The sequence below is a fragment of the Passer domesticus genome, chromosome 32 (assembly GCF_036417665.1).
Source record: "Passer domesticus isolate bPasDom1 chromosome 32, bPasDom1.hap1, whole genome shotgun sequence".
NCBI classification, from domain to species: domain Eukaryota; kingdom Metazoa; phylum Chordata; class Aves; order Passeriformes; family Passeridae; genus Passer; species Passer domesticus.
In genome coordinates, this window is record NC_087505.1 from 1,407,282 (window position 1) to 1,422,430 (window position 15,149).

A 15,149-nucleotide genomic window follows, 5' to 3' on the forward strand; every position below is an offset into this window, starting at 1 on the left:
TGGGGCATCTGGGGGCATGGGGGGTATGGGGTGGCTCTGGTGACCCCGTGGTGGCTCTGGTGACCCCGGGCTGCCTGTGGGTGACCCCACGCTGACCTTGCCATGTCCCCCCGCTGTCCCCTGTCCATCCCGTGTCCAGCTGTCCATCCACGAGCGCGAGGAGGACCCCCAGGGCTACCTGCTGGTGATGAAGGGAGCCCCCGAGCGCATCCTGGACCGCTGCTCCCGCATCCTCCTGCAGGGCCAGGAGCAGCCCCTGGACCAGGAGATGCGCGAGGCCTTCCAGAACGCCTACCTGGAGCTGGGGGGGCTCGGGGGAGAGGGTCCTGGGTACGCCCGGAGGGCTGGGAGGGTCCTGAGGGGGTCTGAGAGGGATCCAGAGGGGATTTGGGGCACCCTGGCATTGCTGGAAGGGGATCCTGAGGAGATGTGGGGGAGAAGAACTTGGATAAGAACATGGAGGAACCTTCCAGAACGCCTGCCTGGAGCTGGGGGGGCTCGGGGAGGGTCCTGAGGGGACCTGGTGGTCCCCAGGGTTCTGTCACCTGTACAGAAGGTCCTGGGGGGTCCCTGAGGGGTCCCTCACAGGTTCCCGGGGGTGTTTTTGGGGTCTCAGTGTCCCCTCGGTGTCCCCAGGGTTCTGTCACCTGTACCTGCCCCCGGACAAGTTCCCCCGCGGGTTCCGTTTCGACGCGGACGAGGTGAATTTCCCCACCAGCGACCTCTGCTTCGTGGGGCTCATGTCCATGATCGACCCCCCCCCCGCGCCGCCGTGCCCGACGCCGTGGGCAAGTGCCGGAGCGCCCGGCATCAAGGTGGGACCCCAAAACCCCCCCGGAGCCCCCTGGACCCCCCAAACCCCTGCCCGGGACCCCAAAAACCCCCTGAGTCTGCCCAGGACCCCAAAATCCCAGTCCGGGACCCCAAAACCCCCTGAGTCTGCCAGGACCCCAGAATCCCAGTCCGGGATCCTAAAATCCCCCTGAACCCCACTCGGGACCCCCAAAATCCCAGTCCGGGACCCCAAAACCCCCCTAAACCCACCTGGGACCCCAAAACCCTGGCCCGGGACCCCAAAACCCTCCTGAGCACCCCCCAGGACCCCAAAATCCCAGTCCGGGACCCTAAAACCCTTTCTGAGCCCACCTGGGATCCCCATTTCCCCTTGCCCTCCCCATTCTGAGGTGCCCCCCAGGTGTCCCCAGCTGTCCCCAGGTGTTCCCTAGGTGTTCCCCAGGTGTCCCCAGCTGTCCCCCAGGTGTCCCCAGGTGTCCCCAGGTGTCCCCAGGTGCTGACGGTGTCCCCCCAGGTGATCATGGTGACCGGGGACCACCCGATCACGGCCAAGGCCATCGCCAAGGGCGTGGGGATCATCTCCGAGGGCAACGAGACCGTGGAGGACATCGCGGCGCGGCTCAACATCCCCGTCAGCCAGGTGAACCCCAGGTGAGACAGGTGAGGCCCAGGTGAGGCCCAGGTGAGCCTGAGGAACCCCAGGTGAGCCCCAGGTGAGACAGGTGAGGGCCGGGGTGAGATCCAGGGTGAGCCTGAGGAACCCCAGGTGAGACAGGTGAGGCCCAGGTGAACCCCAGGTGAGCCTGAGGAACCCCAGGTGAGCCCCAGGTGAGACAGGTGAGGCCCAGGTGAGGCCCAGGTGAGCCTGAGGAACCCCAGGTGAGCCCCAGGTGAGCCCCAGGTGAGACGGGTGAGCCCCAGGTGAGCCAGAGGAACCCCAGGTGAGCTGGAAAACCACAGGTGGAGCTCAGGTGAGACTGGAGAACCCCGAGTGAGCCAGGTGGGGGAAGTTCAGGCCATTTTGGGGTCCTGTGGGGTTTTTTCCCAGGACTTTTGGGGTGCTGATTTTGGGGTGCTGGCCTCCCGTGAACCCCACCAAGGAAGCCAAGACATGGTTTCTTGCATGGTCACACCTGAAGGACACGACCTGGGAGCAGCTGAGGAGGCAGTTGAAGGGGGCAGTTTTGGGATGGGGTTCCAGGGAGTTTCCCAGGAATTTTGGGGTCCTGGGGGCTTTTCCCAGGAATTTTGGGGTGCTGAGACCCCCGTGACCCCCAGGGAGGCCAAGGTGTGTTTGGTCATACCTGAAGGACACGACCTGGGAACAGCTGAGGAGGGCGGTTTTGGGATGGCGTCCTGGGGGGGTTTTCCAGGAATTTTGGGGTCCCAGGGGGTCTTCCCAGGAATTTTGGGGTGCTGACCACCCCAGGGAGGCCAAGGCGTGCGTGGTGCATGGCTCAGACCTGAAGGACATGAGCTCGGAGCAGCTGGGGAGGAGATTTTGGGGTGATCTCAGGAACTTTGGGGTCCTGGGTGGTTTTCCCCAGGAATTTTGGGGTCTTGGGGGTTTTCCCAGGAATTTTGGGGTGCTGAGCCCCCCGTGCCCCCCCCAGGGAGGCCAAGGCGTGCGTGGTGCACGGCTCGGACCTGAAGGACATGAGCTCGAGCAGCTGGACGAGATCCTGCGCAACCACACCGAGATCGTCTTCGGCCCGCACGTCCCCCCAGCAGAAGCTGATCATCGTCGAGGGCTGCCAGCGACAGGTGACCCTGCCCTGTCCCTGCCACCTGTGTCAACCGCTGCCACCTGGCCCCGTGCCGCCTCAGCCCAATGTCCCCAGTGTCCCCAATGTCCCCAGGTGTCCCCAAAGCCACCAACATCCCCGTATTCCCCAATGGCCCCAATGTCCTCATGTGTCCCCAATGTCCCCAGTGTCCCCAGGTGTCCCAAAGCCACCAACGTCCCCAATATCCCCAATGTTGCCCATATCCCCAATGTCCCCAATGTCCTCAAGTGTCCCAAGGTCCCCAATACCTCCAATGTCCCCAGCGTCCCCAAGGTCACCAATTCCCCCAGTATCCCCAGTGCTCCCCATATTCCCAATGTCCCCAATGTCCTCAAGTGTCCCCAATGTCCCCAGTGTCCCCAAAGCCACCAACGTCCCCAATATCCCAATGGTGCCCATATTCCCAATGTCCCCAATGTCCCCAGTGTCCCCAAAGCCACCAACGTCCCCAGTATCCCAAATGCTCCCTATATTCCCAATGTCCCAAATGTCCTCGTGTCCCCAATACCTCCAATGCCCCAGTGTCCCCAAAGTGCTCAATGTCCCCAACGTCCCCAATGTCCCACATACCTCCAATGTCCCAAATGTCCCCAATATCCCCAAAGTCCCCCAATATCCACAATGTTCCCCATATTCCCCAATGTCCCCAACCCCCCCAATGGCCCCAGCATCTCCAACGTCCCCAACATCCCCAGTGTCCCCAGTGCCTCCAAAGCCACCAATGTCCCCAATACCCCCAATGTCCCAATATTCCAAAAGATTCCAGTGTCTCCAGAGTTCTCAATGTCCCCAGTGTCCCCAAAGCCCCCAGTGTCTCCAGAGCCCTCAATGTCCCCAATGTCCCCAGTGTCCCCCAAAGCCCCCAGTGTCTCCAGAGCCCTCAATGTCCCCAGTGTCCCCAAAGCCCCCAGTGTCTCCAGAGCCCTCAATGTCCCCAATGTCCCCAGTGTCTCCAGAGCCCTCAATGTCCCCAGTGTCCCCAGTGTCCCCAGTGTCCCCCAGTGTCTCCAGAGCCCTCAATGTCCCCAGTGTCCCCAGTGTCCCCAGTGTCCCCAAAGCCCCCAGTGTCTCCAGAGCCCTCAATGTCCCCCATGTCCCTGACGTCCCCAGGGCGCCATCGTGGCGGTGACGGGTGACGGCGTGAACGACTCGCCGGCGCTGAAGAAGGCGGACATCGGGATCGCCATGGGCATCGCGGGCTCGGACGTGTCCAAGCAGGCGGCCGACATGATCCTGCTGGACGACAACTTCGCCTCCATCGTCACCGGCGTCGAGGGAAGGTCGGGGACAGCCACCGGGGTTTGGGGACATCGGGACATGGGGGGTATTGGGGGAACTGGGGGACAGCGGAGTCCTTTGGGGATATTGGGGGACGTTGGGGCACTGGGGGCTTTGGGTGTGTTGGGGGCATTGGGGACATTGGAGACATTGAGGATATTGGGGACATTGGGACATTGGGGACATTGGGGACATTGGGATATTGGGGACATTGGGGATATTGGGGACATTGGGGACATTGGGGACATTGGGGATATTGGGGATATTGGGGACATTGGGGACATTGGGGACATTGAGGATATTGGGGACATTGGGGACATTGGGAGCATTGGGGATATTTGGGACATTGGAGACTTTGGGGAAATTTGGGATATTGGGGACATTGGGGCACTGGGGGGCATTGGGTGTGTTGGGGACATTGGGGACATTGGGGACATTGGGGACATTTGGGATATTGGGAGCATTGGGGATAATTTGAGATATTGGGGGCATCAGGGACATTGGGAATATTTGGGACAATGGGGACATTTCAGGTATTGGGACATTGGGGACAATGGGGCCATTTGGGGACATCTGGGGACATCTGGGGCCACTGCTGTCCCCTGGCAGGCCGCCTGATCTTCGACAACCTGAAGAAGTCGATCGCCTACACGCTGACCAGCAACATCCCCGAGATCACCCCGTTCCTGCTCTTCATCATCGCCAACATCCCGCTGCCGCTGGGCACCGTCACCATCCTCTGCATCGACCTGGGCACCGACATGGTGAGGGCACCCCAAATCCACCAAAATCCACCCCAAATCCACCCCAAATCCACCCCAAATCCACCCCAAATCCACCCAAATCCACCCCAAATCCATGAAATCCCAAATCCACCCCAAATCCCGCTGCCGCTGGGCACCGTCACCATCCTCTGCATCGACCTGGGCACCAACATGGTGAGGGCACCCCAAATCCTCCTGGGGACCCTAAATCATCCTGGGGACCCCAAATCCATCCCAAATCCATCCCGGGGGACCCCAAATCCACACAGGTACCCCAAATCCATCCCAAATCCTCCCAGGGCACCCCAAATCCATCCAGAGACCCCAAACCCTCCTGTCCCTGGGTACGGTCACCATCCCATGACGTGTGACAGCGGGTGACCCCGGGTGACTTTGGACGACACAGGTGACATTGGGTGACACCAGGTGACACCGCTGTCCCTCAGGTCCCCGCCATCTCCCTGGCCTACGAGGCGGCCGAGAGCGACATCATGAAACGGCAGCCGCGGAACCCCCGCAGCGACAAGCTGGTCAACGAGCGGCTCATCAGCATGGCCTACGGCCAGATCGGTCAGTGGTCACCCAGGGTCACTCAGGGGTCACCCAGGGGTCACTCAGGGGTCACTCATCAGCATGGCCTACGGCCAGATCGGGTCAGTGGTCACTCGGGGTCACTCGGGGTCACTCAGGGGTCACTCAGGGTCACTCGGGGTCACTCAGGGGTCAGTCATCAGCATGGCCTACGGCCAGATCGGTCAGTGGTCACTCAGGGTCACTCAGGGTCACTCATCAGCATGGCCTACGGCCAGATCGGTCAGTGGTCACTCTGGGTCACTTGGGGTCACTCAGGGGGTCACTCAGGGTCACTCATCAGCATGGTCTACAGCCAGATCAGTCAGTGGTCACTCAGGGTCACTCAGAGGTCACTCAGGGCCATCAGCATGGCCTACAGCCAGATCGGTCAGTGAAGGGGTCCAAGATGATCCCAAATCCCATGGCTCTGATCCCAATCCCAATCCCGATCCCTCAGGGATGATCCAGGCTCTGGGCGGGTTCTTCACCTACTTTGTGATACAACCCCATGTTTTTTATCCCAATCCCAATCCCAATCCCGACCCCTCAGAGATGATCCAGGCTCTGGGCGGGTTCTTCACCTACTTTGTGATCCAATCCATGTTTTTTATCCCACTCCCAATCCAATCCCAATCCCAATCCCAATCCCAATCCCAATCCCTCAGGGATGATCCAGGCTCTGGGCGGGTTCTTCACCTACTTCGTGATCCTGGCGGAGAACGGGGTTCCTGCCGGGGACGCTGCTCGGATCCGCCTGGCCTGGGACGACCGCTCCAAGAACGACCTGGAGGATTCCTACGGACAGGAGTGGGTGAGGGACCCTAAACCCGACCCCTATACAGCAGTTACACAGCCCTTACACACCCGTTACACACCAGTTACACACCCGTTACACACCCGTTACACACCCCTTACACACCCCTTACACTCTGCTCCAAGAACGACCTGGGAGGATTCCTACGGACAGGAGTGGGTGAGGGACCCCACACTGACCCTACACACTGGTTCCACACCAGTTCCACACCAGTTCCACCCCGGTTACACACCAGTTACACGCCAGTTACACACCTACTTCCATCCCATTTCCACACCCATTTCTGCCCAATTTCCACACTCGGTTCTGCCTCGTTTCTGCCCTGTTTCACCCATTCAATCCTTGCTCCCCCGTTGTCCACTCTGGTTCCCGGTTTCTTCCCTGGTTTCCCCCATTGTTCACTCCCAGTTTCCTCCCAGTTTCCCCATTGCTCACTCCGGTTTCCTCCCCGGTTTCTCCCACTGTTCACCTCCACTCCCCGTTGCTCACCCCGGTTTCCTCCCAGTTTCCCGTTGTTCCCTCCCAATTTCTCCCACTGTTCATTTCCCGTTGCTCACTTCCGGTTTCCTCCCGGTTTCCCCCGTTGCTCACTTCCGGTTTTCCTCCCGGTTTCCCCGTTGTTCCCTCCCAGTTTCTCCCATTGTTATTTTTCCCGTTGTTCACTCCCAGTTTCCTCCCAGTTTCCCCATTTCTCACTCCAGTTTCCTCCCGGTTTCTCCCATTGTTCATTTCCCGTTGCTCACTCCCAGTTTCCTCCCGGTTTCTCCCCATTGTTCATTTCCCGTTGCTCACTTCCCAGTTTCCTCCCGGTTCCCCGTTGTTCCCTCCCAGTTTCTCCCACTGTTCATTCCATTTCCCGTTGCTCACCCCGGTTTCCTCCCGGTTTCCCCCATTGTTCACTCCCAATTTCCTCTCCAGTTTCCCCATTGTTCACTCCGGTTTCCTCCGGTTTCCCCGTTGTTCCCTCCCCGGTTTCTCCCACTGTTCACTCCATTCCCCGTTGCTCACTCCGGTTTCCTCCCGGTTTCCCTGTTTTTTCCTCCCGGTTTCTCTCACTGTTCATTCCCCGTTGTTCACTCCCAGTTTCCTCCCGGTTTCCCCGTTGTTCCCTCCCAATTTCTCCCACTGTTCATTTCCCGTTGCTCACTCCGGTTTCCTCCCGGTTCCCCGTTTCCCCCGTTCCCGTCCCCAGACGTACGAGCAGCGCAAGGTGGTGGAGTTCACGTGCCACACGGCGTTCTTCGCCAGCATCGTCGTGGTGCAGTGGGCGGATCTCATCATCTGCAAGACGCGCCGCAACTCCGTCTTCCAGCAGGGCATGAAGTGCGACAAACCACCCCAAAAACACCCCAAAATCACCCCAAAAACACCCCAAAAATATCCCAAAAACACCCCAAACAACCCCAAAATCCCACCCCAAAATCCACCCAACTCCGTCTTCCAGCAGGGCATGAAGTGTGACAAAGCACCCCAAAATACCCCAAAAATTCCCCAAAAACACCCCAAAAATACCCCAAAAATATCCCAAAAACACCCCAAACAACCCCAAAATCCCACCCAAAATCCACCCAACTCCGTCTTCCAGCAGGGCATGAAGTGCGACAAACCACCCCAAAAACACCCCAAAATCACCCCAAAAACACCCCAAAAATATCCCAAAAACACCCCAAACAACCCCAAAATCCCACCCAAAATCCACCCAACTCCGTCTTCCAGCAGGGCATGAAGTGTGACAAAGCACCCCAAAATACCCCAAAAATTCCCCCAAAAACACCCCAAAAATACCCCAAAAATATCCCAAAAACACCCCAAACAACCCCAAAATCCCACCCAAAATCCACCCAACTCCGTCTTCCAGCAGGGCATGAAGTGCGACAAACCACCCCAAAAACACCCCAAAATCACCCCAAAAACACCCCAAAAATATCCCAAAAACACCCCAAACAACCCCAAAATCCCACCCAAAATCCACCCAACTCCGTCTTCCAGCAGGGCATGAAGTGTGACAAAGCACCCCAAAATACCCCAAAAATTCCCCAAAAACACCCCAAAAATACCCCAAAATCCCACCCTAAACCACCCCAAAATTCCCCTAAAATCCACCTCAACTCCATCTTCCACCAGGGAATTAAGTGCGACAAAGCACCCCAAAAACACCCCAAAAACACCCCAAAAAACAGTCCAAAATCACCCCAAAAATACCCCAAAATCCCACCCTAAACCACCCCAAAATCCCACCCAAAATGCCCCCAAAATCCACCTCAACTCCATCTTCCAGCAGGGCATGAAGTGTGACAAAACACCCCAAAAGTATTCCAAAAAATACCCCCAAACCACCCCAAAATCCCACCCAAAACCAGCCCAAAATCCCACTTAAATCCAGCCCAAATTTCCCCAAAATTCACCCAAATCTGTCTTCCAACAAGGCATGAACTGGGGACCAAAACACCCCAAAATCCTACCCAAAACACACCTGAAATCATCCCAAAACCACCCCAAAATCCCACTTAAAACCAGCCAAAATTCCCCCAAAATCCACCTCAACTCCGTCTTCCAGCAGGGCATGAAGTGCAACAAAACACCCCCAAAACACCCCAAATCACCCCAAAATCTTGCCCAAAACCACCCCAAAACCCTAAAACCTTTCCCATCCCCCAAAAAACCCAAAATTCTCCCAAAATCCCAAATCCCCCTCCCACAAACCCACTCCAAATCCCTGATGCCCCTTCCAACCCCCCCAAAAACATCCCTAAATCTCTCCAACCCTAAAAAAACCCCCAAATCCCCAAAAAACCCCAAATCCCCCCAATTTTTTAGGAACAAGATCCTGATTTTCGGGCTGCTGGAGGAGACGGCGCTGGCGGCGTTCCTGTCCTACTGCCCGGGCATGGGGGTGGCACTGCGCATGTACCCCCTCAAGTGAGGGACACCCCAAATCCCGACCCCAAAAATCCCCAATTCCCCTCCAAACCCCCTCCAAAAAATCCCCCAAAACCGCTCCAAAACTCTAAAAAAATCCCAAATCCCCCCAAATTCCCCAATTCCCCTATAAAACCCCACAAATGCATTCCAAAACCCCATCCCTCTTCCAGATACCCCCAAAAAATCCCAAATCCCACAAAAATCTCCAATTCCCTTCCAAACCCCTTCCAAAAAATTCCCCAAAACCGCTCCAAAGCTCTAAAAAATCCCAAATCCCCGAAAAATCCCCAATTCCCCTACAAAACCCCCAAAACCCATTCCAAACCCCCATCCCTGTTCCAAATCCCCCAAAAATCCCAAAATCATTGCAAACCCCTCCAAAAAATCCCAAATCCCCCAAGAATTCCCAACTGCCCTCGAAACTCCATCCAAAAAATCCAAAAACCTCTCCAAACCCCCCCAAAAAATCTCAAATATCACCATCCCCAAAATCCACAATTCCCCTCAAAACCCCATCTAAAAAATCCCAAAACAAACCCAAAAACCCCCAAAAATTCCCAATTCCTCTTGAAACCCTCTCCAAAAAATCCCCAAACCACTCAACCCCCCCAAAAAAACCCCAAATCCCCCAAAAATACCAGTTCCCCTACAAACCCCCTCCAAAAAAATCCCAAAACCACTCAACCCCCCCAAAAAAATCCCCCAAAATCCCCAATTCCCCTCCAAAAAATCCCCCAAACAACCAAAAAAATGAGGGAAAAATGAAAATATTGGGGGCGGAATCTCAAAAAACGGGAATGATAAAATAAAAGGGAGATGAAAAATTGGGGGGAGGCAAAAATGGGGCCCCCCCCCGGGATTTGGGGTCCCCAGATTTTGGGGTTTTTTGCCCAGGGTCACCTGGTGGTTCTGTGCCTTCCCCTATTCCCTGCTGATCTTCGCCTACGACGAGGTGAGGAAACTGATCCTGAGGCGCTACCCCGGAGGTGAGGCCCCAAAAACCTCGGGGGGACCCCAAAAAAATGGAGGGGAACCATAAAAAATTGAGGGAGGGGGAAATGTGGGGGGGAAAAATGGGGGGAAGTTTAAAAAAAAATGGGAAAAAATGGAAATAAAATGGGGAAAAATGGAAATAAAATGGGGAAAATTTGAAATAAAATGGGGGGGGGAAATGGAAATAAGTGGGGGGAAAAATGGGAATGAAATGGGGGAAAACCCAAAAAAATTGGGGGTGAGAAAATGAGGGACAAAAAAATGGGGGGAAATGGAAAGTCAAATAAATGGAAAGCCTAAAAAATGGGAACCCTACAAATGGGAACCCCAAAAAACGGGAACTCTAAAAATGGAAACCCTAAAAAATGGGAACCCCAAAAAATGGGAACCCTAAAAAAGAGGAATCCCCCAAAAAAGGGGACAGAACCCAAGACCCAAGGGGAAAACCCCATAAAAACGGGGGGGCACCCCAAAAAATCCCCAAATCTCCGAGGATTTGGGGGGTACTCGGTATTTTGGGGGTTTGGGAATTTGGTGATTTTGGGATTTGGGGATTTTGGGATTTGGGGATTTGGGGATTTTGGGATTTGGGGGTTTGGGGTTCGAGGATTTGGGGTTTGGGGGTTTGGGAATTTGGGGATTTTGGATTTGGGATTTTGGGATTTGGAGATTTGGGGGTTTGGGAATTTGGGGATTTTGGATTTGGGGTTTGGGGTCCCCCTGACGCCCCCTCCCCTTTTTTGCAGGCTGGGTGGAGAAGGAAACCTATTACTGATCCCCTCCCCCTCTTTTGGGACCCCCTGAGCCCCCCCCGCACCCCAAAACTAACCCGGGGGGGGTCGGGACCCCCCGATCCGGGGGGACACCCGGACCCCCCCCCCGCAGAGCAATAAACCAGTTTAACCCCGCGTGTACTGGGATGGACTGGGAGGGGAGGGGGGCACCCCCGGACCCCTCAAATTCCCACAAATTCCCCCAATTTTCCCCAAATTCCCCTCAACTTTCTCCCGAATTTTCCCAGTTTCCCCCCAATTTTCGCCCAATTCCCCCCAAATCCCCCAAATTTTTCCCCAAATTCCCACAAGTTCCCACAAATTTTCCCCAATTTTCCCCCAAATTTCCCCCAAATTTCCCCAAAATTTCCCATATTCTCCCCAAATTTCCACAAATTCCCCCCGAATCCCCCCCAAATTTCCCCAAATCCCGCAAAATCTCCCCAAAATTTCCCATATTCCCCCCAAATTCCCCCCAAATGTCCCTAAATTCCCCAAATTTCCCCAAATCCCCCAAAATTTCCCCCGAAATTCCCCAAAATACCCCCAAACTCCCACAGATTCCCCCCAAATTCCCCCCGCTGTCCCCAGGGCGGGTCCCCTATTTTCAGCCCCCCCAGATCCTCTTTCCCTTCTCAGTATGGAGCGGGGCTTGGGGGGGGGACATTTGGGGACATTGGGGACAGGGGGACAGGGGGACAGAGGGACAGAGGGACAGGGGGACAGGGGGACAGGGGGACAGGGGGACAGAGGGACAGGGGGACAGGGGGACAGGGGGACAGGGGGACAGAGGGACAGGGGGACAGAGGGACAGGGGGACAGGGGGACAGGGGGACAGAGGGACAGGGGGACAGGGGGACAGAGGGACAGGGGGACAGGGGGCTCGGGCTGCGCCGCTGCCGCCCCTCAGGACACCCCGAGCCGGGGAGGGGCAGTGTCACCGTCCCGGGGAGGTGACACCGCGTCCGTCTGTCCCCGCAGTGTCCGTCTGTCCCTTGGCTGTGTCCGTGTCCCTGTCCCTCTGTCCCTGTCCCTCTGTCCCTGGCGCTGTCCCCATGTCCCCTCTGTGTCCCCGGGTGGCTCCTGGCGCTGCTGGCGCTGTCCCCGGGCGGGTCCCGGGGGGTCCGGGGGGGCTCTGTCACCGCCGCCGCCTCCCGGTGCCCCCCGGGACCCTCCCCGAGCTGCGGCACCGGGAGGGACTGGGAGGGACTGGGAGGGACTGGGAGGGACAGCGGGGGTGGCACTGGGGTGACACGAGGGGACCCCGCGGCGTTCCCGCTGCTGGCGCTGCTCCGGTGCCCCGGGGGACACCGAGAGGGGCTGGGGGCACTGGGGACACTGAGGGGGCACTGGGGGCACCAGAGGGCACCAGTATAAACCAGTATAAAACAGTATGAACCACCATAAACCAGTATGAACCAGTATGAACCAGTGTGAAGCAGTATGAACCAGTATAAACCAGTATGAACCGGTATAAACCAGTGTGAAGCAGTATGAACCGGTATAAACCAGTGTGAACCAGTATAAACCAGCATAAACCAGTGTGAACCAGTATAAACCAGTATAAACCAGTATGAACCAGTACGAACCAGTATGAACCAGTACGAACCAGTACACAGCACGCTGGCAGCTGTGGGGACAGCAGGAACAAGGTGGGGGGGACACTGCAGGGGATCCCAGTATAAACCAGTACAAACCAGTATGGACTGGTATAAACCAGTATAAACCAGTATAAACCAGTATAAACCAGTATAAACCAGTATGAACCAGTCCAGGGACACTGGGGGGCATCGAGGGGACACTGGGGGACACTGGGGGTCCCTGGGGGGGGTGGCAGGTCCCCAGCCGTGTCCCCTCCCCCTGCTGGAGCCCGAGCTGGCCCGGGCTGGGGTACGGGGACCCCCGGGACCCCCCGGGGCTGGGACCCCCCCCGGGAACCCCCAGATGGGCACAGGGACGCCATGGGAACCCCAAAACAGACCCAGGGACCCCCAAATCTCTCCGAGGAACCCCATGGGACCCCCAAACCTGGTTCAGGGACCCCCAAAACGGACACAAGGACCCCCCAAATGGGCCCCAGAGACCCCACGGGGCCCCAAAACAGACCCAGAGACCCCCAAATGGAGCCCAGGGACCCCCAAATGGAGCCCAGGGACCCCCAAACCGGGCACAGGGACCCCCAGATGGGCACAGGGACCCCAAATGGGACCCAGGAACCCCATGGGACCCCCAAAACGGGCTCAGGGACCCCCAAACCGGACACAAGGACCCCCCAAATGGGCCCCAGGGACCCCACGGGGCCCCAAAACAGACCCAGGGACCCCCAAATGGAACCCAGGGACCCCAAGGGAACCCCAAAACAGACTCAGGGACCCCCAAATCAGGTCCAGGGACCCCCAAATGGAGCCCAGGGACCCCCAAACCATGCCCAAAACCCACATGGGACCCCCAAAGCGGGCCCAGGGACCCCCAAAGTGGGCCCAGGGACCCCCAAACCCGGCCCAGCTGTGTCCCCGCTGTCCCAAATCCAGGGTGTGCAGGGACCCCCCCCCAAACCAGGGGCACCGGGACCCCTCCTCAAATCGGGGGTCCCGGGGAGGGGAGCGGGGAAAGAGGCAGGGGCGGTTGCCATGGGAACGGGATGCTGAGGGGAGGGGGCGCCGTGGGAGGCGGTTGCCATGGAGATGGTCGCCATGGGGACGTGGTTGCCATGGGAGAAGGTAACTATGGGGTGGTGGTTGCTATGGGGATGCGGTTGCTATGGGGATGCGGTTGCTATGGGCACAGGTTGCCATGGGAACACGTTGCCAAGGGGATCTTGTTGCCACTGGCGATGGTTGCCATGGCGATCCTGTTGCCATGGGGATCCGGTTGCCAAGGGGATGTGGTTGCCCTGGGCAATGGTTGCCATGGGCGATGGTTGCCATGGCGATCCGGTTGCCATGGCGATCCGGTTGCCATGGCAACGGCCGATTCTCACCCTCCTCGCGCCCTTTTCCCTCGGCAGCCCCGGGGGTGCCCCCGCCGGTTCTGGGGGGCGCTGCCGTGCCCGGGGGGGTCCCGGGGGGTCCCGGGGGTCCCGGGGGGGGTCGGGGGCTCTGCGAGCCCCCCCGCCCCGGGCAGGGTTGAAGCCCCGGGTGCTGCCGGGAGATCCCCGCCGTTAATCCCCCCCGGATCATCCCCCCCCCCCCGCGGCGGCCTCAATCCCGAGGGACACCGGGGACCCCCCGCCCCCCCCCGGGCGGTGACACCGGGGGGGCCCGGGGGGGCTCATCCCTGCCGCCCCCTCCCCATTCCGCCTCTCCCCCCCCAGTTTGAGCCCCCCCAAGCAGCACGTGGGGGGGGGGAGGGGCAGCGGCTCCTTGGGGGGAGGGGAGGGGGGGTGGAATTTGGGGGTGCGCCCCTCCCCCCCCCCCCAAACCCCCCAGGGTCACGCTGCGGAAACTCAAGTGTCACCTCAGTGTCACCCCAGTGCCACCCCCTGGTCAATGGCACTGAGCACGTCAGTGTCACCCCCCACGGTGTCCCCCACACCCGGTGTCACCCCAGTGTCACCCCAGTGTCACCCCCATGGTCAATGGCACTGACCCAGTGTCACCCCCCCACGGTGTCCCCCCACACCCGGTGTCACCCCAGTGTCACCCCCATGGTCAATGGCACTGGCCATGTGAGTGTCACCCCCGTGTCCCCCGTGTCCCCTGTCCCCAGGCCAGCAGCGTGTGGCTGCACGTGGAGCACGAGGAGGATCTGCTGGGGACCGAGGGGGTGCTGGAGGGGGACACTGGGGACACTGGGGACACTGGGGGGACACTGGGGACACTGGGGGGACACTGGGGACATTGGGGACACTGCGGACACCGGGGACAGCGATGGCGGCAATGATGGTGAGGGTGATGACGAAGACGAAGACGATGAAGATGATGACAACAATGACAACGATGACGATGACGGTGATGATGATGATGGTGATGATGATGATGACAATGACAATGACTGACAATGATGATGATGACGATGAAGATGACAGCAATGACAATGATGACAATGATGATGATGACGATGATGATGATGATGACAATGGCAATGACAATGATGGTGATGATGATGATGATGACCGACAACAACAATGATGATGATGATGACAAAGATGATGACAATGACAATGACAACGATGATGATGGAGGCAAAGATGATGACAAAGACAATTATGATAACGATGATGACAACGATGATGACGATCATGATGATGATGACGATGATTACGATGATAATGATGGTGGTGGTGATGATGTCAATGATGACGATGATGATAACGATGGTGATGATGATGATAACGATGGTGATGATGATGATGATGATGATGATGATGATGATAACGATGGTGGTGATGATGATAACGATGATGATGATGATGATGGTGATTGTCATAAGGCCATCAAACCCCCAGAGG

At 57.8% G+C, this 15,149-nt stretch overlaps 2 protein-coding genes across 3 annotated transcripts; both read left to right on the top strand.

The window, feature by feature from the left end:
- Positions 1-79: 79 nt before the first annotated feature.
- ATP1A2 (ATPase Na+/K+ transporting subunit alpha 2) lies at positions 80-4,014 on the top strand (the record flags this gene model as incomplete). Its single annotated transcript, XM_064401355.1, is given in 11 exon segments — positions 80-313; positions 315-330; positions 637-755; positions 758-805; positions 807-815; positions 1,310-1,446; positions 2,409-2,455; positions 2,458-2,504; positions 2,506-2,559; positions 3,693-3,862; positions 4,008-4,014. Coding segments are annotated over 11 exon segments (888 nt in total), but the record flags the coding sequence as incomplete, so codon positions are not given.
- Positions 4,015-4,351: 337 nt separating this feature from the next.
- On the top strand, positions 4,352-10,834 carry ATP1A4 (ATPase Na+/K+ transporting subunit alpha 4). Of its 2 annotated transcripts, XM_064401761.1 has the most exons (7): positions 4,352-4,624; positions 5,071-5,194; positions 5,863-6,008; positions 7,204-7,334; positions 8,829-8,930; positions 9,828-9,919; positions 10,673-10,834. In XM_064401761.1, the coding sequence occupies exons 1-7, from the start codon at positions 4,379-4,381 to the stop codon at positions 10,699-10,701; spliced, it is 870 nt and encodes a 289-aa protein (XP_064257831.1). In that variant the 5' UTR covers positions 4,352-4,378; the 3' UTR covers positions 10,702-10,834. The 2 variants fall into 2 exon arrangements, with proteins under 2 accessions (XP_064257831.1, XP_064257832.1); XM_064401762.1 differs by lacking the exons at positions 4,352-4,624; positions 5,071-5,194 and adding an exon at positions 5,337-5,437.
- The last annotated feature ends 4,315 nt before the right edge of the window (positions 10,835-15,149 follow it).